Here is a 24620-nt window from a genome sequence, read left to right on the forward strand (position 1 = left end):
CAGTCATAAGTCACATCTGTCTGGGTCTCTTCTCCTGTGAGTGACAGCAAGCTGTCTATTCACCCAGGACCACACCCTTTGCATTTTGATAAGTGGATCCTATATGGGCTCTGCAGGTTTCTGTCTCAGCACATGTGGCTCTTTTCCCAAACCCCTCAAGCTGGAAATGGTAGAGATTTTTAAGGGCTAGAAACAGCCATGTCCCAAGTGGCTCAGTGGTAGAGAAATCACCTGCCAATGCAAGGGATGTGGATTCGATCCCTCAGTCAGGAAAATGGCCTGGAGTAGGAAAGGGCAACCCATTCCAATATTCTTGCCTGGAAAATCCATAGATGGAGGAGCCTGGCAGGCTACAGTCCATGGGGTCCCAAAGAGTCAAGCACAACTGAGTGGTTAAATGATGACAAAGAACAGACAGGAGATGCACTCACCCTTGTGTCCCTTGGTATTCAAAGGAAGAATCCAAACTAACTCCTGATCTTGCAATGAGGAACAGCTGGAGCCGGGTCATTCTTCCTTCACTGGGGTAGGGGTGGGGGAGGGCTGTCCTATAGATTCTAGGATGTTGAGCAGCACCCTTGCTGCCTACCCACTATTTTAGATGGTACAGTGGCAAGATGGCAGAGATCCCATCAGCCTGGGTCCCTGGATGACTGAGCAGAGAAAAGCCCTGGGCTACTCATATCACTCTCTCTCACACACACACCCACACCCACACAATACCTAGGCAAGCTGCAGCCCCCACCATGGCATAGAGCCCTGGGGTGACACAGTCTGCACCGGGCCTGCACCAGTTCCTGAAGATGATCCAGTCATGGTGATGGTAAGCCAGCTGCTCCACACCGATTCCCACCATCCTGCCTGCCATGGCCCCCACAGCCATGCTGGGGATGAAGAGGCCAGATGGGATCTGCAGGGAGCACAGGAGAAAGATGCATGAGGGAAGGGGTCCCCATTCCTGACGCCACACCCCCCCCCCCCAGCAAACTCAGCCTCCCTCAACAAGCTGGTATCTTCCTTCAGTCTTCAAAGGCAGGGCAATGCTTCAAAACATGGGTCAAATGGGAAACCGTGGACCAGTGATCTACTGTGACTTGGAGAGAATGCAATTTTACACTTTCATTTCCTCGCCTTCAAAAGCTGGCCTAGTTTGCCTGCTGTGGATTAAAGGATGATAAGCCCCACTGCAAATAACATTCAAAGTGCGCATCTGTCACTTGAGATACTCACCACTCTCTCTCCCCTCACCCGTCATTCAGATCAGCTTTTAAAATTAAATGTCACGCCACAGCATGACAATGGAAAAGCAAAGCCTTCAACTGTTCACAGGTCAAATAAAGAAGCTAAAAACATCAGTGGACCTGCCTTGCATCTTCCAAAAACCTTGTCATGGACTTACTGCCCTCTTGAATATACAGCGGCCAAACACCTGTCAGAGAGACTATATAAACCGAAAGGCCTCAGTAATAGCATGTTTTGTATTTTGCTGTGTGAGAATACATGTCCATCTCTCTAGTCATCAGACACATAGTACAGAACAGACTTGACTCTGTTCACAGAGACTGCATGTGGCTGCCAACTGACCGGCAGCTGCATATATGAACTGCAACCCCTTCCTGGCTGATTGTCATGAATCTGAGGATGGAAGTGGGTCTTTAACCAAATTCAAGTTAAGTTTGGATCCTCCAGTGTAATTTCAAGAGTGTGTGACATTCCTGAGGAAATTATTCCTTGAACATCTCTTATCCCCACCCCCCTTCATCTAATCCCCTGTGACTTCAAAGCAGACTTCTCCCAGCAGGCACCAGAATGAAAATAAATCCCTCTGCATCACAGACAGTCACCTGTTTAATAACGTCCATCCTTCCTTGTTCTCAAGGCAAAAAGTCAGGTTTGTGTTTGACCACTGCACCCAAGTACACAGCTTCTCAAGACTTTTTTAAAAAGAAGCAATTCATAGAAATACCACAAAAACAACTGTGGTGGAACACAATTGGGTTCTGAAAGGTTCCCAGTGTTCTGCTCCTGGTCTGAGGTGCTGGTCACACAAGTGTATTTTGTGAATATTCACCAAGCTGCACACATCTCCATGTGAATGATATACTCTGAGCCTTAGCTTCTTCACTTGTAAAATGGGGTTAAAAATCTCTACTCCACAGGTTTACTGTTTATCAAAAGTGTTTTTTGTTGGTCAAAAGAATGTCAAGTGTCCGGCACCTGAGGCCATTCAGCAAAGCTCAGCTCCCCCTTTCTCCTGGCATGATCGGATTCTGGGGTCCCATCTCCAGAAGGACAGGGTTGCCCCCCACCCCTGGCCCCTTCCCTCCCCTTCACTGACCTTCATGCCAAAGGTGAATATGGTAATGATGATCTTGAAGATCAGCGCCAGGGCCAGCTGCCAGATGGCCGTGTAAACCCCAACCCCAGCTGGCCGGTCGGGGATGTCATCCACGGGCCGCGTCATGTTGGGGTCGTTGATGTAGTCACACAGCTGGGAGGACTCAAGGGCCCCGCAATCATTGAAGAGCTCGGAAATGAGCTCGCTTGTGCTGCGGCGTGTGTAGGGGTTGGGGTAGGCAACAATAGCAGTGATGGCAGTCACCGCGATGACCTCCAACACTGGGTACTTCCCCAGCTTGGTAGTCTTGCGCCTCCGGCACCAGGCAATGTTGCAGCGGATGAAGAGGGTCCCCCACAAGCCCCCAAAGACTCCAAGCAGGATGAAGGGGAAGAGCTCAGCCATGTACCAGGGCGTGTGATACTCCACGTAGAAGAGGACGAGGCGGCTGTTCCCAAATGGATTGATGGATCGCAGCGTGAAGGCTGCCACCAGGGCCGCAAAAAAGGACCGCCACAGGGTCTTTAAGGGAAAGTAATAGCTGACCTGTGACCAACGAGTGAAAAATAAGAGACTGGTAGACAAAAGAGCTGCTCCAGAGCCCCAGACCCACTGATCAGCAGCCCCCTGCAGGCATTTGCCATGAAAGTCACTCTCAAATCAAAGATGGGAGGAACTTACTTCCTCAATCAGTGGTGTAAATAAGGCCCAAACACACAAAGATATTTTAAAGGACTCTGTCTAAAATTGGAACAGATACCATTTAAGGGGCATTTGAGCTATTTTATATAGACAAATGAGAACACTATATCATAATACTGTTTATGGCAGAAAGAGCCTCCTAAAAGAAAATCAACCTCTGATTTGATCCTCCAGACAACACATTCTGGGTTGAAACTCCTGGCTCAGCAGATGTATTTGGAGGGCGCATGAGTTAAGAATGGTTTTCACACTTTTAAATGGTTCAGGGAGAAAAAAAATCTATATATATGTAACTGAATCATGGTGCTATACAGCAGTCATTAACACAACATTGTAAATCAACTATACTTTTCGGGGAGAAAAGATGTTGAGATGGGAAATACTCAAAAGGAGGACAATACCTAGTGACAATGATAGAAAATTCAAACTTCAGCATTCATAAGGAAGGTCTTTTTGGAAGACAGCCAGGGAGCACACGTGCATGTGGTCTGCTGCACCTGCCAAGCTACAAGGGCCAAGCTCAGTGGTTGGGACCAGGCGCTGAGACACACAAAGCCTCAAGTATTTACTATCTGACTCTTGACCTACAACGTGGGCCGAGCAGTGGACTAGATCCATTCCGGTGGCAAAAAAAAAAATTATTTATTCATTATGTTGTTTATGGAAGAGACAGGAGACTGCAAATCTCCACCCCCCCCCCGGCCCCCGTCAAAATCACACTGGCAATTTTTAAAACAAGACTTAAAAAAAAAAGGTATTTCACGGACAACACTGTGGCTCCTTCATGAGTTGCAGGAATCTCTCAATCCTCCTTTGGATCCAGTCCTCAAGAGGGTTGAAGAAGAAAGCCCCCTGCCTTGCTGAGCCCCCATGTGTTCCTCGGTGCTCAGAACCATGGGGCCCCTCCACTGCTCATGCTCACCTCTTCCAGACTGAAAAGCACACCCCCAATTGGAGCACCAAAGGCCACGGAGACCCCGGCAGCGGCCGCAGCTGACAGCACCTGTGAGGCAAAGAGCTCCCATCAGTTCCAGGTCTTTCGGGAAAGTCAGCAGATGCAAGTAAGCCCAGAGGGGGCGGGGCTTCACCCTGCGCATGCTCACCTCACGCCTTTTGCCCTCGTTCTTGCTGTACTTGGAGAAAAGGCTGCTGAAGAAGTTGCCACAGCAACAGGCCACGTGCACCAGCGGCCCTTCCTTGCCCAGGCTCAGGCCTGAGGACACCACCAGCACCAGCGTGACAGTCTTGATCAGCAGGGTCCACTTGCCCAAGTAGCCCCTGATGATGAAGCCACTCAAGATGGTCTTTATCTGAAACACAGGACGGAGAAGGTGGGGGAGTGAGCTGCGTCAGTGCCTCTGCTAGGAAAATAACACCTGCCTCCTCCGAGAAGCATTTTTCAAGTTGAGATTCACTAAATTGTATGGAACAGAGGCTGCTTTCGTTGGTAATTTAGCTATAATTTTATATTAGAATTTATATTAATGCCTACTTTTATACATTAATGGAACACCCAAGACAATTCACTGCATAGTAAATCTTAATAATTCCGAGAGTAATGAGATCATTCAAGGAATGAATAAGTAATTATCAGTCTAATTTTACGTATGGCATTTCATCCTATGCAGGTTACCCTCTGTTGTGTTGAAAAGATTCGTGTATCTATTGATTTTAACTGTTAATTTTTGACTACTAAAATATGGCCAAGATAAAGAGACATCTGGCTAGCTTTGTTGCAAAGGAAATACAACAAAATATCAATGGAACTTTAGATAGGGGTTGGCTAACTATGGCTGATGGGCCAAATCCAGACCACAGCCTATTTTCGTATGACCCACAAGCTAAGATCTTTAAAACCTAAGCTTTTAATCTTTTTAAATGTAATATGTAAACAAGGTAAAAGAAGAGGGCAGCAGAGGACATGATGGTTAGATGACATCACTGATTCAATGGACATGAATTTGAGTAAACTCTGGGAGACAGTGAAGGACAGGGAAGCCTGGCGTGCTGCAGTCCATGGGATCGCAGAGTTGAACACGACTTAACTGTTAGTGAGAATAGTTCCTCAATTTTGCCTCCTGACCTACAAAGCCTTGGCTTCCCAGGCGGCACTAGCGGTAAAGAATCTGCCTGCAATTTAGGAGATACACCTTCGATCCCTGGGTGGGGAAGATCCCCTGGAGGAGGAAATGGCAACCCACTCCAGTACTCTCGCCTGAAAAATCCCATGGACAGAGGAGCCTGCTGGGCTACAGTCTATGGGGTTACAAAGAGTCAGACATGACTGAACATACATGCATGCACTGGATATAGAAACATCACCAATGGATAAATAACATTTTATCTTCAACCTCTCCCACAATCGGCTGAAATGAAGTGAATGTTTACTGCCTGGCTAGCAATTTACAAGCCTGTAATCAGATATTCATTAGACACAGAGTGACCCAGCCAATGAAATTCGTGGTCAGTATCCATTTTCCCATTGTATAATGCGTAATGGGACAATCTCAGCTCTTGTCACCATCAGGACGTTTATATAACATCAAAGTGCCTCCTAGTGGGCACTGCTCTGCCAAGAAATCAGTTTCTCGAATAGCTATCCCAGTCCTTCTCGAGCTTGGTGCTCAATGGCATCCTCTGGGGAATCAGAAACCAAGGAAGACTAGTTAATCCCTTCACCCGGAAATCTGATATAATTGATCTGAGGTGTATCATGGGCACAGGGGGTTTACAGACCCCACAGGTAATTCTAAAAGGCAGTCCAGGTAGAGAAGCACTGTTCCCATCCTGAGAAGAGCAATACAAGTATTCCTAATTTCTCACTATTTAAGGGCAGTCCTGAAATACTCTTTGGCTTTTCATCACCTGTAATGCTAATACTGGAAATTTTACATGGGTTTGAACAGACCATTTCCATCTCAGGAATTCCTGACAGAGATCTGTTTTTCTTAATTCAAAGAGAAAGACCAACAGTGACCAAGCATGTGGGCATCTGTTTGAAAGAACTCACCAAGCTCCTTCCTAGAAAACACGAGGGAGGTCTTCCAGCTCTCTAATCAGATGAACTAGCCTTTAACTAAAGGCACACAAACTAGCAGTGGTTAAACTGGTATTTCACTAGTGGTAGTGGGCCTATTTGAGCCTGTGCTCTGGGAAGCCCTGATCTCTTTATTTAAGGGATGTTTTATTATGCTTGCCACAATCCTGCCCGTTTGTATTGCCTAGAATAAAATTATCTATAATTTTTTGTCAGTTAGTTAATGTGGATTTGGACCCAAGGGTACACTTGAAGAGCATGATACCATTCAGAAAATTACAAGCATCTAAATTACCTGAGCCATTGCCAGTCATGACATGTGGTGAACTGAACAATGTGAGAGGTATTTCCTAATTCTCGAAAATGACTGAATAAAATTGTCATGATCAAATTAGGGATTAAAGAAGGCAAATTCGTTCCCGGTAGATGCTAAAATCTAATCACTCGCTTTAATTTGAATTAATAGAGACTGAATCAAGCAGGGCTTTAAGGCGATGTAATGCAGCACATTTGTGACTTGATGATGGTAACTTTAAAACCTCTGTGCTGTGTGCTGTGCTTAGTCACTCAGTCGTGTCTGACTCTGGGACTCCATAGAATGTAGCCTGCCAGTCTCCTCTGTCCATGGGATTCTCCAGGCAAGAATACTGGAGTGAGTTACCATTTCCTCCTCCAGGAGATCTTCCCGACCCAGGCATCAGGACCTCCATCTCCTGCATTGCAAGGTGGATTCTTAGCCACTGGACCACTGCACCTCAGATCACCTCCTATGATGGGAAGTATATTTTCTAAAAATCTCATTTAGTGTCTTTGCTGAAATGAAGACCAGCCCGGTATCTCAAACTGAGTGGAGTTGGTTGTGTGGTTAGTTGGGTTTTGACTGGAAGGATGTTATTTGCACCCGTGAATGATTTCTTTGCATTTACTTTTTACTCTGCTCCTTTCCTCTAAGAACTGGGGTAAGTGTTAGGAATTTCCAGCTCTATTTTAATAACAGTGAAAATCTGCTACTACTGAGTCATAATAACTAAACTTCAATTATAAAATGTCCATTGGGTTCCTGACACTTGAAAAGATTATTGTGAACTCTTTTATAAATAGAAACATGAATCTGTTACATATTATATACAGCTGAAAGCATATTCATGCACCTACTCTCATGTCCCCACTCCCAAGTTTGCTTTCTCAGTGGACTCCTCCAATCATTTCCTTGCCTTTCCTGATAGCTTTAGCACATCTAGGTATGACTAAACAGTATGCTTGTTTCATTTGGGCTGTTTTAGAGACTCTACAGAAATGGAACCATACTTCACATATTCTTCTCTAACTTACTTTTTCCACTTGATATCACTTTTTTGAACTTTATTGACATCAATGTCTTCCTTGCACTTTGTCACACAGGAAGCAATGCTGAACTTGGTATTTGACTCATTTTGGGTTCAGCTGTCATAAATGAAGACGCCATCTGTGGATGAACACCAGGTCCACCAGACGCCCTCCCAGAGTTCCCTGTCTATGAGCTGGGCCATGCATCTCTGGTTCTTGGAAGAGGAAGATGGTATCCCTGCTTGCAACACCTTTTATTGCTGCCTTCAATTTCCCACCAATTCCCCACTACCCATCTCCTTATTTTGATAGGCAGCTTGAGTCCAAAAGCGCCTGTTGCTGGGCACTGGGATCAGAAGCTAAGATGCCAACAATAATCTGCTCTCTTTGTCTCAATATCCAGTAAAAGGCAGTCAATTCTGCCGGGACATTTGTTTGGAAAACACAGATTTTTCCAATGTGATTCATGCGTCGGGGCAGAACTTGAGCATGATGCCAATTTCGTGTCTGTTTCTGCACGATTTCCTCTGAGAGAAACACAAGGCGGAAAACTGCAGCCGTCAAACTGAGCCAATACACAAGCACACGTCTCGGACAACTCCCAGCTTGCATGCACACTAGGGCAGTATTCATACATTCCTTAACCATTTAACATGTGTCAAACTGTGCTACTGGTTCTATGTGGTTCCCATCTTTTTTATGTGCAACCAATGAGGTTTCTGGGCACTGTGCCCCTAATTCCATCTTCCCGACAAGCTGTGTGGTTTTGGTGATGCAGTTTCCCATCGTCCCATGACTTGGCATGCATATGGTACATTAGGAACTTCCCAGGTGGCTCAGTGGAGACATGAGTTCAATATCTGGGTGGGAAAGATCCCCTGGAGAAGGAAAAGGCAAACCCACTCCAGTATTCTTGCCTGGAGAATTCCATGGACAGGCAAGCCTGGCGGGCTACAGTTCATGGGTCACAAAGAGTCAGACACAACTGAGCACGCACGCATAGTGCATTGCAGCAGCACTGGCTGTAAGAGGAAACATGATGGTATTGCAGCTTATTTTTTAGGTTCCTCCAGCAACATGTTAATATAAACTATCCAAAATTCAGCATGAAATCACCATCTTAAAACATCTTTTCCTGGAACAAGACAATGCTGAGCTTTCCTTTCAACAATCCTTTAATTACCCCAGCCCTTCCCATGAACCGCCCAGACCAGCAGTGCTGTTGGTGGTACTGTACAAACAGTGTGGGTCTGCTGCCATGACCGCTCACATCTTTACAAACTCAGCATCTCCACTGTCTATGGGAGCTGCTAAAGCACCAGCTTGAAGAAGAATGCAACAGCAGTGATCAGAGTGATCATCTAAGAACTTTTAACATGATTTCTGGCTCAAAGCTGCACTGTCTGGGCTTTTTGGGAATTGGCTCAATTATGGTTTTTCGAACCCAGCAGATCCTCTGTGGTTTGAAGTTTGGTCCCGGGCATTCTTCCTGATCGATGAGGTCACTTCCCTCATGCTCTGGTTACCAGAAAGAGCTGAAAAATATTTATAAGAACTCTAAACTCACACGGGTGCATTCACAGCACATGTAGTGAACATCGAATTTACTTTTTAAAGATTGATATTATCCTCTCACAAGCAGAGCAAAAATGTGGCAAGGGAGTTTAATCAATAAACTTTCTGAACACCAAACTTCCACTGTTGTCCTTTTTCACATTTTATCATCAATGTACTTGCATACGTGCATGCTCAGTTGCTCAGTCGTATCTGACTCTTTGTGACCCCACGGACTATAGCTTGCCAGGTTCCTCTGCCCTTGGGATTCTCTAGGCAAGAATACTGGAGTGCGTTGCCATGCGCTCCTCCAGGGGATCTTCCAGACCCAGGGATTGAACCTGAGTCTCCTGCATTGGCAGGCAGATCCTTCACCACTGCACCACCTAGGAAGCCCTAGATGCACTTAAGGGTTACTATAGGACCATGTCTGTATGTGTGGTTAATGAACTCTGATTCTACAGGCTTTAAGACTTCTGCCTTGTCTGCAAAGACAAGAACTGAAGCATCTGAGAATAAACAGAGCATAAATCCTGAAGCCCGACAGCTGGGTTCAACTCCCAGCTGACCAGCTTAGTGACCTTGGGCAAGTTACTTCACCTCTCTGTTCCCCAACCATCAGATGAAGAATAACAGTACCGACCTCATAGGCTCTCTGTGAGAATGAATGAGTGAACAGATGTCCAATGCTGGGAACCATGCTTAGCACCTAAGTGCCACGTAAGTGCCTGCTCTTGTAATAACTGGCACAAAAAGCCAACCCCCACTCACCTCGGGTATACCAGAGCCACAGGCATATGGTGCAAATACTCGTACCAGGGAGACGGCCAGAAATGCAAACAGCAATGCCCACAGGATGTACATTAGGTAATTCAGAATGTAAGCACTGGCACCCTAGACAAGACACAGAACAAGAAAAGACACGTGAGCCATTGCAGACCCAAGCAACAGGCACACCCCTCTAGAATGAGAGAGGACCCTCTGACCCGACTGGGCAGCTTCTCGCCTGGCCCTGTGTCAACAAAGAGGCAGGTTAGTTTTATCAGCTGTTGCTATTGCTACAGCGGTTCACACAGACACAGCACCAGCTGCTTTTCCGGGAGCTGTGTACACACATCTTCCACCAGGTGACACCTCAGCAGTCCTGGAAACTGTGAATGAGGCTTGGTTTAAATCACTCTGTGCACTTGAGTTAATAAAAGGCATGTAACAGAAAATTCTGCCTTTGGGCCCCCGGAAGGTTTGTTTGGTCTCGTCTGCGGTGGATCAGCCTCTTTGCTTTGGTGAAGGCCAAACCCACACTGTGATTAAATCCAAAGAGGAAGTGTGTGAATTGCATTTTGTAAACTTTTTATTTTGTATTGGGGTATAGCCTATTAACAACGTTGTGACAGTTTCAGGTGGGCAGAGAAGGGACTCAGTCATACATATACATGTATCCACTCTCCCCTAAACTTCTGTCCCGTCCAGGGGGAACTGCATTTTAGAATACTGCTACTCAGATGTGGCCTCTGGACTGGCAGCATCAGCTGGCGTGGAGTGGAAATGCAGTCTCAGGCCCTGCTCAACATTCCAAATAATCTGATGTGTGGGGAACACTTTCTGAACCAACAACACAGTCTGAGGTCTTTGAGGCTGAGGACCTGGTGTGCTAGGCAGAGACTACAATTCTCTAGGCCTCAGCTTCTTGCCACCATCTGGATCTCTCACAAATGAGCAGGAAAAGCCAGGGTGCCTATAAGCCAGGCCACTGACACAGCCACACGTGCACCTGTAAAACACAAAAACATGCTCCAGGAGATAGCTCTAGCCTTAACAACCAGAGATATTCATACCTGATGTGGTGAGAAATCAGGAATACATTTCACCCAGAGAAAAATGGACTTTTCTGTGACTAAAAATAACATCTCACCCTGGCTAACAGTAATTCTTTGAATCCAAGTATAAACCTTGGAGATGGTAGAGAAGCTGGACGGCCATAATTCCCCCCAAAGTGGGCGAGAAGAAACCAAACATGGTAGCCAGCCAATTCAGCCTGCCCACCTCCATCCATCCAAGCGAGACTTTATTTTTGGAAGTGATGGAGAGCACTGAGGATGTGTGAGATTTCAAGAGATTTGACAGAATTCATTTTCAACTCCACTGAGAAAGGTTGAGCGAAATGGCAAAGTACATTCCAGAAGTCTTCAGCAGAGGTAAATCAATTGGACAAAGGAGAATGGGGGAGCGAGGAGGAGAATATGTATCTTTCAAGAACAGTTCTGTGTTGAACAGTCCTCACAGTACCCTAACTTGAATCCTGGCAACCTAGCTCCCTATCACCTGGGTTTCTGATCTGTTGATGACCCTTAGTCATTGTGGTAACCATGGAACTCAGTTATAAATTAACTCTTTTCCTGGACAAAAATTTGTGCGGATCTGAAAGTCAGAGTGCCATGAAGGCAAGCGCCTGGTCTGTGCTTCACTGCTATAGCCCCTAGGCTGGGATATTCCCGTTGCAGAAGGCCCACAAACATCCTCTCTGATGTGTTCCTAAGATGCACTGGAAGATGGTAACTGTCTCCGCAGGGAGACAGCACTTCTCATCTGCTAGGAGGGCTAAGATCCAAACCAGGTAACAACAACTGGGGTTGGTGAGGATGTGGGAAAGCTGGAACCCACATACACTGCTGCTGGAACGTAAAAAGGTGCAGCCACTTTGAAAGACTGGCAGCTCCTCAAAAGGTTAAATATAGGGTTGCCATGTGACCCAGGAATTCCCCTCTAGGTATGGACCCCAAAGCAATGAAAACATATGTCCACACAAAAACCTGGAGATAAGCTTTCAAAGCAAAGTCATTCATAAAAGCACAAAAGTGGAAGCAACATGTGTTCCTCAGCTGTTGAGTAGAGAAATGACACGTGCTATATGCAGACAATGGCATGTTATTTGGCCATGAAAAGGAATGAAGTCCCAATTTATGGTATGACACAAATGGAACTTGGAAAACATTATGCTAAGTGAATGAAGCCAGACACAAATGTCCATGGATTGTATATTCCATTTATAAGAAATGTCCAGAATAGGCAAATCTGCAGAGATAGAAAGCAGATTAGTGGTTGCCCAGGGCTGGCAGATTTGGGGGGAAATGGGGAGTGACTGCTGACAGGTACAAGGTTTCTTTGGGGGTGATAAAAATGTTCTAAAATTACATCAGGGTGATGGTGGCACAAATGTGTGAATACTCTAAAAGAATATTAGAATATTCACATTAATATTAATTCATTAATTAATATTAATATTAATTACACAGATTAACATATACACATAGAATATCCTCTGGAATATGAATTACATTCACTAAAGCCATTTTTCTAAAACAATATCTTTTCTCCTCAGTTAGAAGAAATAAAAATCAACCCTATTTCTTTAGCATGATCAAAAGACCACGCTCGGTAAGAAAAATAAAACCAAATACCAGGTTTTAAAAACTACATACATTGTACACGTGAAATAGTGGGGAAGGACTTTCCAATTGAAGTTTGAACCCTAGAGCTAGAAAAAAAGCTGAGTGGGAAGTGGCACTCATATTGGCCACAGACGAAGGTCAGAGCAGAAGGTGAGTGCATGGACATTCCCCAACAGCAGCCAGGGGGCTCCCAGCCAGGACACACCCAAGCACTCACCTCCGACTGATTCACCAGCAGCTCCGACCACTTCTGCCACAAGGGACACTTGTCCCTGTCCTCAAACGTGGTCTCATTGGAAGTCCAGCAGCACTGCTCATGGCTATACCAGAAGGCGGACAGGCAGATGCCCTCTTTCAGGTCGGTCATCCAGTCGACAGCAAGATCGATGACCCCGGCCAGAGTGCCTGGAAGAAGCAGCAAGAGCCACTGAGATGGAAGCCAGCTGGGCCCAGGCAGCATGGAGGACAGGCAGAGATGCCTGCGCCCCGGGCTGCCACATGCCCTAGAAGCCTCTTTCATCAGTCTTGAGGTCACCTGAGCATGTGGCAGGGCCCATGGTGTGGCAAAGGTGGCACTCAGTCCACTGAGATACAAAAGCCAATGATATACAGTCCTCAAGGGGGCTTCGATCACACAAGGAGGGAGAGACCTACAGGGCAGAGTTCACTGCAACCTCCTGGGGCTTTCAGAACCCAGCCCTTCTAAGTTTTAGAACTAGGGTACCAACACCCATTAAAGATGGAACCCCCTCAGCGACTTCCAGGGCAGGATGCTGGAATCACAAACTTATCTCTCCAGAAAAGACAATTCAGACAAAATGGAGAGAAATCAACTATGACAGCCTCATCATTTCAATCAAGTTTTATATCCAAATGGAACCCAACTTGAAAAATGTCACTTATTAGAATCTTCTGAATTTTTACATTTTGGTTGAAGGACTGAGGAGCAATTTAAGTAAATAACTACTCTAAAGGCCAATAGAAGTGGGATAAAATAGAGTGTGCAGTGGGTCACAGAAGGCCATCTTACTAGAGTAATCCATTCCAGTCCTTTGTGAAGGCAGAGAATACTCTCAAGCTACCAAAGTTTTCAAACTTTTACTAGTCTTTACTACAATATTATTTCCCTGCCAGCATCAACACCAAAGGCCACCAACAAAAGGCCACCTGGCCCTGCCACTCTCCTGTTTCATCAGCAGTCACCCATTGTTTTTTCCAGAACTGCCCAAATCCTCAGCAGCACACAGGCTCTTTCCTCAGTCTCCAAGCTTCTCTCCAGGCTCCTCTCTCTCTACCTCTAACCCCACACGCTGCCCATGCCATGTTCCTGAGCACAGCAGGCCCTCCTCTCGGCACCACCTCAGGCAGCGCTGTCCTCCCCTAACCGGGCAAGCTCCTATTTATCTTCCAGATGCTGGCATTTCCATCACCTCCTTCAGGAAGTCCTCCCTGATTTCCTATGTCTAGGCTAAGTATATTTCCCAGGCATCCCGCCATCCCCATACTTGTCACATCCTGATAAGATTATATGTATGTATGTGTGTGTATACATACATACACACACACACTCTGACTAGTCTATAAGTGGGGCAGGGAGAGAGTCTCTTGTCTGGTTCATGTGCCACCACGGGAATCAGGCCAGGCATCCAGACCCTGTGTTCCCTTTAAGTGGGCAAGGGCCCCCAGCCTTGTCCACTGTTGCATGCATGTCAGGTGTACAGCTGGAAATATATATCAGGTTGAATGAATGAGAGCAACTAATGAATGAAAATCAGAAAACTCAGGTCCATCCATTCATTCAAGGGCTACTTACTGAGCACCTACTTACTATGGAAGCAAGCTCTACACCCTGGGGTACAGCACTGAACAAAGCAAACTCAGGTCCCTGCCTTCACGGAATCCCACCTCATGCAGGGAGAAAGACACTAGACTAAGTACGTACGTACGTACGTACGTAAGGGGGCTTCCCTTGTAGCTCAGCTGGTAAAGAATCTGCCTGCAATGCAGGAGACCCAGGTTCGATTCCTGGGTTGGGAAGATTCCCTGGAGAAGGAAATGACAACCCAATCCAGTATTCTTGCCTGAAGAATCCCATGGATAGAGAAGCCTGGAGGGCTACAGTCCATGGAGTTGCAAGAGTCGGACATGACTTAGCAACTAAACCACCACCAAGTAAGGAGCTCTGACAACAGGTGTAAGTGATGGAGAGAAGAATACAGTGTGCTCCAGTGGCGGCCATCTCCCACAATGGTGCCGGAGAACAGGTGGGCAGATCCTCAAAAAGGTAAACCAAGAGTCACCATCTGACCAAGGAATTCTAGTCCTCGGTGTCTGCCCATGAGGAATGAAAACATATATCCTCATAAAGATGTGGACACAGATGTTCACAGCAGCATACTCACAAAAGCCAAAAAGTGGAAACAACCTGTATGCCCATCAGCTGCTGAAGGGAAGAACCAAATGTTGTCCACCTAGGATGGCAATAAAAAGGAATGAAGTACAGACACATGGGACAGTGTGGATGAGCCTTGGCAACATTATGCTTAAATGAAGCAAGTCAGAAAGGATCACATATTATATGATTCCATTTTATGAAATGTGCAGAATAGGCAAATCTACAGAAATAGAAAGTAGATCAGCGGTTGTCTAAGACTAAAAAGAGGCTGGGGGCACTGTGGCTGATAACTAAAGGGAAGGGAGGTTCTTTGGGAGCTGGTGAAAATGTTCTAAAATCTATCTTGGTGTTGGCTGCAAAAAAAGTGAACTGTATGGTATGTGAGTTATAGCTCAATAAAGCTGTTACATACATACACGCATACATACATAATGGTGGACGAGGGGGATGAAGATCCGAGAGAGAAAGGTACTCTTAGAAAAGGTGACAAGAAAGATGACCTTTGAACAAAAACGTTGTGTGGAACAACAGCGACCCCCAGTGGTGGCTCTGAGTTAACGCCCTTCATAGGCGCTGCATTGGGTCTCTCCATCTTAGGAGTCAGAATACAATACCCAGGCTGCCACTAAGGAGGTGACAGGCCAGGCAGTGGGACTCCTGGGTCTCATCACCATTAGACAGCTGGGGAATGGGAAGGCGAATGGGGCAGTTTTTTCTGGATTTCCCTTCCCAGTGCATCCAGATCAAAAGAACACTTTAGCCGCCTTAATAGAGGAGGGAGGCACCACAGGTAGAAGGGGCTTTACTCAATGCTAGGGCATCATTTCTGGAGTACTATTTAATTGCAATTTGGGCAGCAGTATTTTTAAATCTCCAGGTGATCCCACCTAAAAGAAGTGAGGGAAATTGGATTACCAGAGAAGCCAGGTTGTTCGCATCTGATGTGTTAAAGACAGCCCAACTAGGCTTTTGGATCAGTTGATAAATCTAGGCCAGAATATCTCCTCGGATTCCTTCATTTTCCACGTCCATCTCTCCTTTCCAGGAGCCAAAAATAACCCTAGGTAACGTTTTATAAATCTATTCTAAACAAAGACATCAAAATTCACAGCAAACTACTTCTCCGCCTTCCTTTAAAGGTCTTCACATTAGCAGTCAAACAAAGGGGTGGCAAATGTCGTATATCTATGAACTGCTACCAATATCCACGGGGAGCACCATGGGGAGCGGAAGGGCAGGATGGGGCAAATGGCAGCTGCTGTGGCTGGAGGGAGAAGACTGCCACTTCAGCACTTTTCTGGGCGCTTTATGATCCGCCAGGCACACAGAGCCCTTCTCTGGCAACCGAGCCCCTCCCACCATTGTCAATGTAACAAATGACAAGTGGCCAGAAATCAGAGTCCTCCAATCACAAAATTTCACTGTGCCCCATGGGAGTGCTGTCAGACAGCATGTACTACACTGGACCCACATCACAGTCATTCTCTGATCAGTCCTATAACCATAACTATGATGTTACTACAGGCAGGGGATTTTCTTAAGGAAATCTCTTTAACTTGATCAGTTTTTTCCTCTTTGACATTAACCTTCACAGCCTCCTAAGAGGAAGGAAATTTCAGGAAACGATTTCCATGGAGGGCTGGAGTGTTTGCTATTAAAAGGGGAGGCGTCCCCTCCAGATATATGTTCATTTGCTCTGAAAACACTGATGGGTCACAATGATGTGGTGTTGGGATTATAAAAATGAAGGACACAGAGTCCCTGAGGGTCAGAACAACCCAAGGACTGGAGGCACCTCTCCCAGGCCTCTCTCAGACCCTGCAGAGTCTCGTGTTACTGGGAGCGTCTCTCGATGTTCATCCCAGGGCCTGCCAGTGTTAGTCAAGTTCATTCTCACAAGATGTTTTAGAGAGCAAAACGTTCCCATCCTTTCTAGCCTGCTCCACAGCCAAGTCCTACAGAATGTGAAGTGTGTGCTTTTGGTTTCTCAGTCATGTTCCACTTTTATGACCCCATGGACTATAGCCCGCCAGGCTCCTCTGTCCATGGGATTCTCCAGGCAAGAATACTGGAGTGGGTTGCCATTCCCTTCTCCAGGGGGTCTTCCCAATCCAGGGATCGAACCCATATGTCTTGCACTGGCCAGTGGATTCTTTACCACTGAGCTACCAGGGAAGCCCAGCTCTCTTGGTACCAGTCTCCAATGACTGTACCTGGTCCACCCATGCCTTGGGGTCTCCTTGCTTCACTGATGATAGATTAGTAAGTCTTCTATTTTGCTCTCAGATATCTCAAGCCACAAGCTCCTGGCATGAAGTACAAGAAAAACAGCACATACCTGCCAGCAGGCCGATGAGCAGCATGACTGCCCATCCCGACCAGGCATCCAGCAAGCTCTTGATGAACTCCCATATGGACTCCTTGCTTTTGCTGGTTATCTAGAAATAAAAAGACATCAGAGCTGATGTGGATACACGCTCCAATTCAAACGTCCTTTTCTGCAACTGTTTCCTCAGGAAACAGGGTGACTGAGAAAACAAATGTCATTAAGCAACTAGATGGCCACTTAGGTGATTCTTTCAGTTACCGAGCGTGATGGTCAAATGGGCTTTCTCGTTCACAGAGCTATGAAGATGACAATCTCCAAAAAATCAGAATCCCCAAAAAAATCACTTAAGTAAAAAAACCTTATTAAGCATGACTGGATCCCTGATTATTCCAAAGTCATTCTGAAGAGAGACATCACTTTGGTGTCAGCATTTTCTATAAGAATCACTATTTCAGCTTATATAGTAACGCCTGTTCACAAAAGACCCTCTTCAACAAAGATTTCATTTCCTTCTTTGGTTTTCAGGCTACATGTTAACAGCAAGAACATCTTGGTCAAATACATTTTATTTAACTGGTACATTCCAAGCATAAGAACACGTGTGTGTGTGTGTGTGTTTACAGCTATGGACTTTTGGACATCTTTTTTCTAAAGTGTAACTTATTTTTTATTGGAGAATAGTTGATTTACAATGGTGTGTTAATTTCAGGTGTACAGCAAAGTGAGTCAGTTTTATATATATCTTCTTTTTCAGATTCTTTTCCATTATAGGTTATTACAAGATATTAAATATAGTTCCCTGCACTATACAGTATGACCTTGTTGTTATCTATTTTATATGTAGTAGTGTGTATCTGTCAATCCCAAACTTCTAGTTTATCTCCTCCCTACTTTCCCCTATGGTAACCGTAAGTTTGTTTTCTATGTCTTGGAATGTTTTTGTTTTGTAAATAAGTTCATTTGTATTAAATAAGTTCATTTGTATATTTTAGACTCCACATATAAGCGATATCATATTTGTCTTTCTCTGTCTGACTTACCTTACTTACTATGATAATCTCGAGTTGAATCCATGTTGCTGCAAAAGGCATTATTTCATTCATTTTTTATGGCTGGAGAGTACTCCACTGTATGTATTACCACATCTTCTTTATCCATTCCTCTGCTGATGGGACACTTAGGTTGCTTCCATGTCTTGCATGTAAACAGTTAAGAGTTTTCTCTAATATGCCCAGGAGTGGGATTGTTGAATCACATGACAACTCTATTTTTACTTTTTAAGTAACCTCCATACTGTTCTCCATAGTGCTGTACCAACTGACCTTCCCATCAATGGTGTAGGAAGGTTCCTTTTTCTCCACATTTATTATTTGTAGACTCTCTCTACAGCAATTATTATTTGTGGACTTTTTGATGATGGCCATTCTGACCTGTATGATATGACAACTTACTGTGGTTTTGACCAACAGCAAGAATGCTGAATGAGGCAGCATGGACCACGTTTCCCAGGCAGATGGTTATGTCTACACACAGCGTCGTTCAGTCAGTTCAGTCGCTCAGTCGTGTCCGACTCTTTGCGACCCCATGAATCACAGCACGCCAGGTCTCCATGTCCATCACCAACTCCCAGAGTTTACTCAAACTCATGTCCATCGAGTCGGTGATGCCAACCAGCCATCTCATCCTCTGTCATCCCCTTCTCCTCCTGCCCCCAATCTCTCCCAGCATCAGGGTCTTTTCCAATGAGTCAACTCTTTGCATGAGGTGGCCAAAGTACTGGAGTTTCAGCTTCAGCATCAGTCTTTCCAATAAACACCCAGGACTGATCTCCTATAGGATGGACTGGTTGGATCTCCTTGCAGTCCAAGGGACTCTCAAGAGTCTTCTCCAACACCACAGTTCAAAAGCATCAATTCTTCGGCGCTTAGCTTTCTTCACCATCCAACTCTCACATCCATACATGACTACTGGAAAAACCATAGCCTTGACTAGACGGACCTTCGTTGGCAAAGTACTGTCTCTGCTTTTCAATATGCTATCTAGGTTGGTCATAACTTTCCTTCCAAGGAGTAAGTGTCTTTCAGTGTCATGGCTGCATATGTCATCACCATCTGCAGTGATTTTGGAGCCCAAAAAAATAAAGTAAGCCACTCTTTCCACTGTTTCCCCATCTATTTGCATGAAGTGATGGGACCAGATGCCATGATCTTAGTTTTCTAAATGTTAAGCTTTAAGCCAACTTTTTCACTCTCCTCTTTCACTTTCATCAAGAGACTTTTTAGTTCCTCTTCACTTTCTGCCATAAGGGTGGTGTCATCTGCATTTCTGAGGTTATTGATATTTCTCCCGGCAATCTTGATTCCAGCTTATGCTTCATCCAGCGCAGCATTTCTCATGATGTACTCTGCATATAAGTTAAATGAGCAGGGTGACAATATATAGCCTTGATGTACTCCTTTTCCTATTTGGAACCAGTCTGTTGTTCCATGTCCAGTTCTAACTGTTGCTTCCTGACCTGCATATAGGTTTCTCAAGAGGCAGGTCAGGCGGTCTGGTATTTCCGTCTCTTTCAGAATTTTACAGAGTTTACTGTGATCCACACAGTCGAAGGCTTTGGCATAGTCAATAAAGCAGAAATAAATGTTTTTCTGGAACTCTCTTGCTTTTTCGATGATCCAGTGGATGTTGCCAATTTGATCTCTGGTTCCTCTGCCTTTTCTAAAACCAGCTTGAACATCTGAAAGTTCACGGTTCACATATTGCTGAAGCCTGGCTTGGAGAATTTTGAGTATTACTTTTCTAGCGTGTGAGATGAGTGCAATTAGGAGCCCCCCTTTCCCTTGCTGTGTTAACAGAATCCTACATCCCTTTGATCATCATTCCCCTACACCCCTAAGAGCAAGGGCTGGCAAACATTTCCTATAAAGAGACAGAAAGTCAATATTTTCAGCTTGGAAGGTCAGATGGTCTCTGTGGCAACTACTGGAGTCTGTGGCTGTCACACAAGAAGAGCCATAAAGAGTGTGCACATGCGCAGGCATGGTTGTGTGCCAAGGCAGTGGGAGTTCTGGAAATAGGCAATGCACTGGATTTGCCCAAGGGCCACAGTCTGCGCCCCCTGTTCTGGACGGAAGGCTGCCCCTTCGCCTCCGTTCCTCCAGGTCAGAGCCAATCGCCTGCATCAGTGTCCACGGGATCTCACTCCCTACACACCTCTCAGCCTCCCTTCCCTGCCACTGTGTAACATGATATGACTTGGTCTCACTCTGGATGTGATGGCTCATTCAGACTCTCTGAAGCTGTCCTCGCCTTTATGGCTGCTGCATCTCTGACCTGACCTCTCGGTGAAGGGAGCTCCATCCTCGCCACTCTTTCCCCCTTTCACGTGCGGCCACTCTGCTGGTTGCCCTCCTTCACCTAAGCATCCATCCCTGGTCCCCAGTCCCTCCCACGGAACCCACTAAATCCTAGCAACACTCCTGATCTCTCCCTCTCCAGACCCAGGCCACCTGGACCACTTCTAAAGCTTCAGCACCCACTCACACGCCAAGGACCCCTCATTCTCCACCGCAATCCTGACCATGCCCTTGAACAGCATAGGGCTTCAGGCTGGACAAACAGCTCAAACTTCACAGCGGCTGAAACACCACTCAGTGGCCTCACCCGAACATCTGCTGCTCTGCTTTCCTCCCATCTCGTCATCCAAGGTCTCAGCCCCTTCTGACCACAGCCAGGCCATCATCCTGATCCCAGTACTGCCCCCCATCCTGCCAATGGCTCCTGTGAAGGATCGTGACCCCAAGCCTCTCTCTGTTGGCACTCTTGTCAGATCTTCTTCCTCTTTCTCCTGAACTCATTTCCAAGCTTCCTGTTTACCCCCTGGTGGAGCATCTCTCTTGTGGCCATCAAAAGGAAATGTCAACTCTTCTACTCAGTCATTCCCAATGTGGCCCCATTGCCCATGCACCCAAGCTCATCTACAGTCCTCTCCTTCCTTGACTCTGCCACCAGACCTCAGAGCTCCTTAAAGTGCCTAAGTGTGCAGTCTTTCATGTTCCTGTGACCTAAAAAAGGGCAGCTCCTGATTAGGACCCTCTCCCCTTCCTCTGCCTAGCACACTCTTACCCATCCATCAACACCCCACTGAAATGCCACCCTCACTATAACGTCCCTCCTTCATGGCCCCTCCTAAATGATCCCACAGCACTTGATACACAACTTTATTGGAGTCCATTAAAATGCATCTTGAAGCCAGTGAGATGCCAGGTGCTGTAATATGTGCTTTCATACACACATAGCCTCATTTATCTATAGGTATAATTAACTTCATTCTTGCAAATGAGAAGACAAGGTCCAGAAATAGCACCCCAAAAGTGACCCAGCCTGAAGGTGGCATGGTCAGGATATACCCGATCTATCTGGTTCCAGAGCCCCCTCCTCGCCCTCTACACCACACCTTGGTATGACACAGCCTCCCACCCAAAGCACCTGGTACTATAATTATCTGTTCACATCACTTCCTTCTCTTCTCTAGAACCTGCCTTAGAACATGATGCATGAATCCAAGTACTAGCTCAGTAAATATCTGGTGACAGCATGACTAAGCCCTCTGAAGGGATTCCCCTCAATGTGGCTTTATGAACAGCACAGACCTTCCTGTGTCTGTCGGTGTCCCGTGATTTTTCCCTCAGCCAGTCGATGGTGTGGAAGTCCTCATATGTCCCCACATCAGGGAATGGCTCGTCGAGGAAATCCATCAGGTTTTCAGAACCACTGATCACTCCTGTATTGACCATGCTACTTACATCTGGAAGAGAAAATCTGTGGTTAGAAATGAAAGCAGGGCATCTGCACAGTCCTGGAAGGACAATCTATGTGCTCCATTTTCTGGTACCAGAAAGACTGATTTCAGCATAAGTGGTTCTGCTGTGATGAAAACAGTCTGTCTTAGTCAGTATCGACTGCTGTAACAAAAATACCACAGACTGGTTGGCTTATCAACAACATACATTTATTTCTCACATTTTCAGAGGCTGGCAAGTCCAAGATCAAGGCACTAACAGATTTAGTGCCTGCTGAGAGTCCACTTCCTAGTTCATGTGGCCGTCTACTCACTGTGTCTTCATGTGATGGAGGTCTATAGGTCTCTTTCATAAGGGCACTAATCCCATCCAGGAGGGCCCCACCTTCAAGACCTCATCACCTTCCAAAAGTCCCTCCTCTTAATATTATCATACTGGGGATTAGGTTTCAACATTTGAATTTTTGGGAAACCCAAACATTAATTACTTATTATTTGAGGCAGTTATGTGCTATAAAGTCACCATGGCCACTGAATTAGTGAGTACTGAAGCACTATCCCTAACAGAATTATAAGGTCAGGTTACTTGGAGCCTTTAGTCACAACATCAATATATAACTCTATTTTGTGTTTCCATTTAAAGACACCTTATCAGATACATATGAATTTCCCACATGGCTCAGCAGTAAAGAATCCACCCACCAATACAGGAGATGTGGGTTCAATCTCTAAGTTGAGAAGATACCCTAAAGAAGGAAATAGCAAACCACTGCAAGTCTTCTTGCCTGGGAAATCCCATGGACAGAGGAGCCTCGTGGGCTACAGTCCATGGGGGTTGCAAAAAGAGTCACACACAACTGAGCAACTAAACGACAACAGCAAAAATGTCAAATATATATTGTTGACTCATTCACATTGAACTCACAACCAACAGCACTGTCAGTCATGCTGCAGGAAGCTTGTCTAACACACGTATTTTCTCCATAAGGCATAGTGCAGCCTTCTCAGGCCCAGAAACACTACAGGCCCTCCCGCCCTGCATCTCAGGGCCATTGGAAACAATGAAATTACCAGTTAAAAAAGAGCAAAAATGGGAAAAATATGGTACTAAAGAAATTGTGAAAAGGACACTTGTTTCTGGTCTGGGAACTAAAACAAGATAGCTGAGCACCATCTTCTCCAACCTTAGCAAGGATCATGCATTTCTGGCAGCTCACCACATGCACTCTGCAAATGACTGGCCAAGCACCACACATATTAATTGCTCTGGAGCTTACAAATACATTTTAGTGAGAAGGCAAATTCACAAATACAGAGCCAGTCATACTGATAGTCGACTACACACATTTATGGAAAACCTCACATTCTGCAAAAGCAGGACATCAAAATGAGAGAGCTGGTGGAGGGGTGGGGAATAGGGTTGAGGCCTACCACTCAAAACCAAATCACTGTAATCAAACCAGTAACCAGCTCCCCTAGGAGATAAAGTGGACCATGCAGGCAGGCAGCCTCTGGGGCTGTAGTGTGGATAGCCAAGACCTACAAAGGTCTGTCAAGTCAAAGCTGTGGTTTTTCCAATAGTCCTGTATGGATATGAGTTGGAACATAAAGAAGGTTGAATGCCGAAGAACTGGTGCTTCTGAACTGTGATGTTAGAGAAGACTCTTGAGAGTCCCTTGGACTGCAAGGAGATCAAACTAGTCAATCCTAAAAGAAATCAACCCTGAGTATTCTGTGGAAAGACTGATGCTGAAGCTGAATCTCCAATACTCTGGCCACCTGATGCAAAGAACTGACTCATTTGAAAAGACCCTGATGCTGGGAAAGATTGAGGGCAGGAGGAGAAGGGGACAACATGAGATGGTTGTATAGCATCACCAACTCAATGGACATGACTTTAACCCAAACTTTGGGAGATGGTAAAGGACAGGGAAGCCTGGCGTGCTGGAGTACATAGGGCTGTGAAGAGTGGGACATGACTGAGTGAGTGAACAACAACGCCAGTAGCAGCAATGGGAGAGTGAAAATGCTGGCAAGACTTAACTGGTGGGAGAGTCATTCTATGGTCTGAATGTTTGTGCCCCCACCCCAAATTCATATGTTGAAACCCTAATCCCCAGTGGATGGTATTAGAAGGTGGGATCTTTGGGAAGCAATTGGATGCTAAGGGCAGAGTCCTCATAAATGGGATTAGTGCTCATACAAAAGAGGCCCCAGGGAGCACGCTGGCCCCTTCCACCGCATAAGGACACAACAAGAAATCTGTGACTGGGAGAAGAGCCCTCAGTCAACCACGCTGGCAGCCTGATCTCAGACTTCCAGCCTCCAGCACTGTGAGGAATAAATATCTGTTTATAAGCCACCCAGCCTGTGGTATTTTGTCATAGCCAACCGAACAGACTAAGACAAGCCAAGAGCCATGCCAGGCTGGAGGTACGCTGCCCTGGGCAAGCTGCCCTGAGTGCAGGCACTCACTTCTAATTTTCCTTAAAATCCAGTCAAAAGGGCGCCTGCTGCCAGGGCAGTAGCAAAGTTGCATATTTCTTCCTCTCCTGCCTAAGATCACAATTCCACTCCCATTAACCTGGCTCCCCTCATCTGGAAAACAATCGCAAATAAACCAAGACATCTCCCTCAGTTACACTACCATTAGAACCTGATTTACAGATCACGTAGGAACTCATTTGAC

At 45.8% G+C, this 24620-nt stretch overlaps 1 protein-coding gene across 2 annotated transcripts in view; it reads right to left on the reverse strand.

Annotated features, from left to right (window-relative positions):
- CLCN4 (chloride voltage-gated channel 4) overlaps window positions 1-24620 on the reverse strand; it is a 78731-nt gene that overhangs the window by 19738 nt on the left and 34373 nt on the right. For both annotated transcript variants that reach the window (XM_043896134.1, XM_043896133.1), the window contains exons 3-10: window positions 21783-21937; window positions 17140-17239; window positions 12624-12811; window positions 9729-9851; window positions 4144-4350; window positions 3963-4043; window positions 2339-2884; window positions 724-910 (exon numbers count right to left, since the gene is read on the reverse strand). In XM_043896134.1, the coding sequence (XP_043752069.1) occupies window positions 724-910; window positions 2339-2884; window positions 3963-4043; window positions 4144-4350; window positions 9729-9851; window positions 12624-12811; window positions 17140-17239; window positions 21783-21926 (1576 nt within the window). In that variant the 5' untranslated portion in view covers window positions 21927-21937. The remainder of the gene's footprint in view (window positions 1-723; window positions 911-2338; window positions 2885-3962; window positions 4044-4143; window positions 4351-9728; window positions 9852-12623; window positions 12812-17139; window positions 17240-21782; window positions 21938-24620) is intronic.

This window comes from Cervus elaphus, chromosome X, assembly GCF_910594005.1.
Source record: "Cervus elaphus chromosome X, mCerEla1.1, whole genome shotgun sequence".
Classification (NCBI taxonomy): domain Eukaryota; kingdom Metazoa; phylum Chordata; class Mammalia; order Artiodactyla; family Cervidae; genus Cervus; species Cervus elaphus.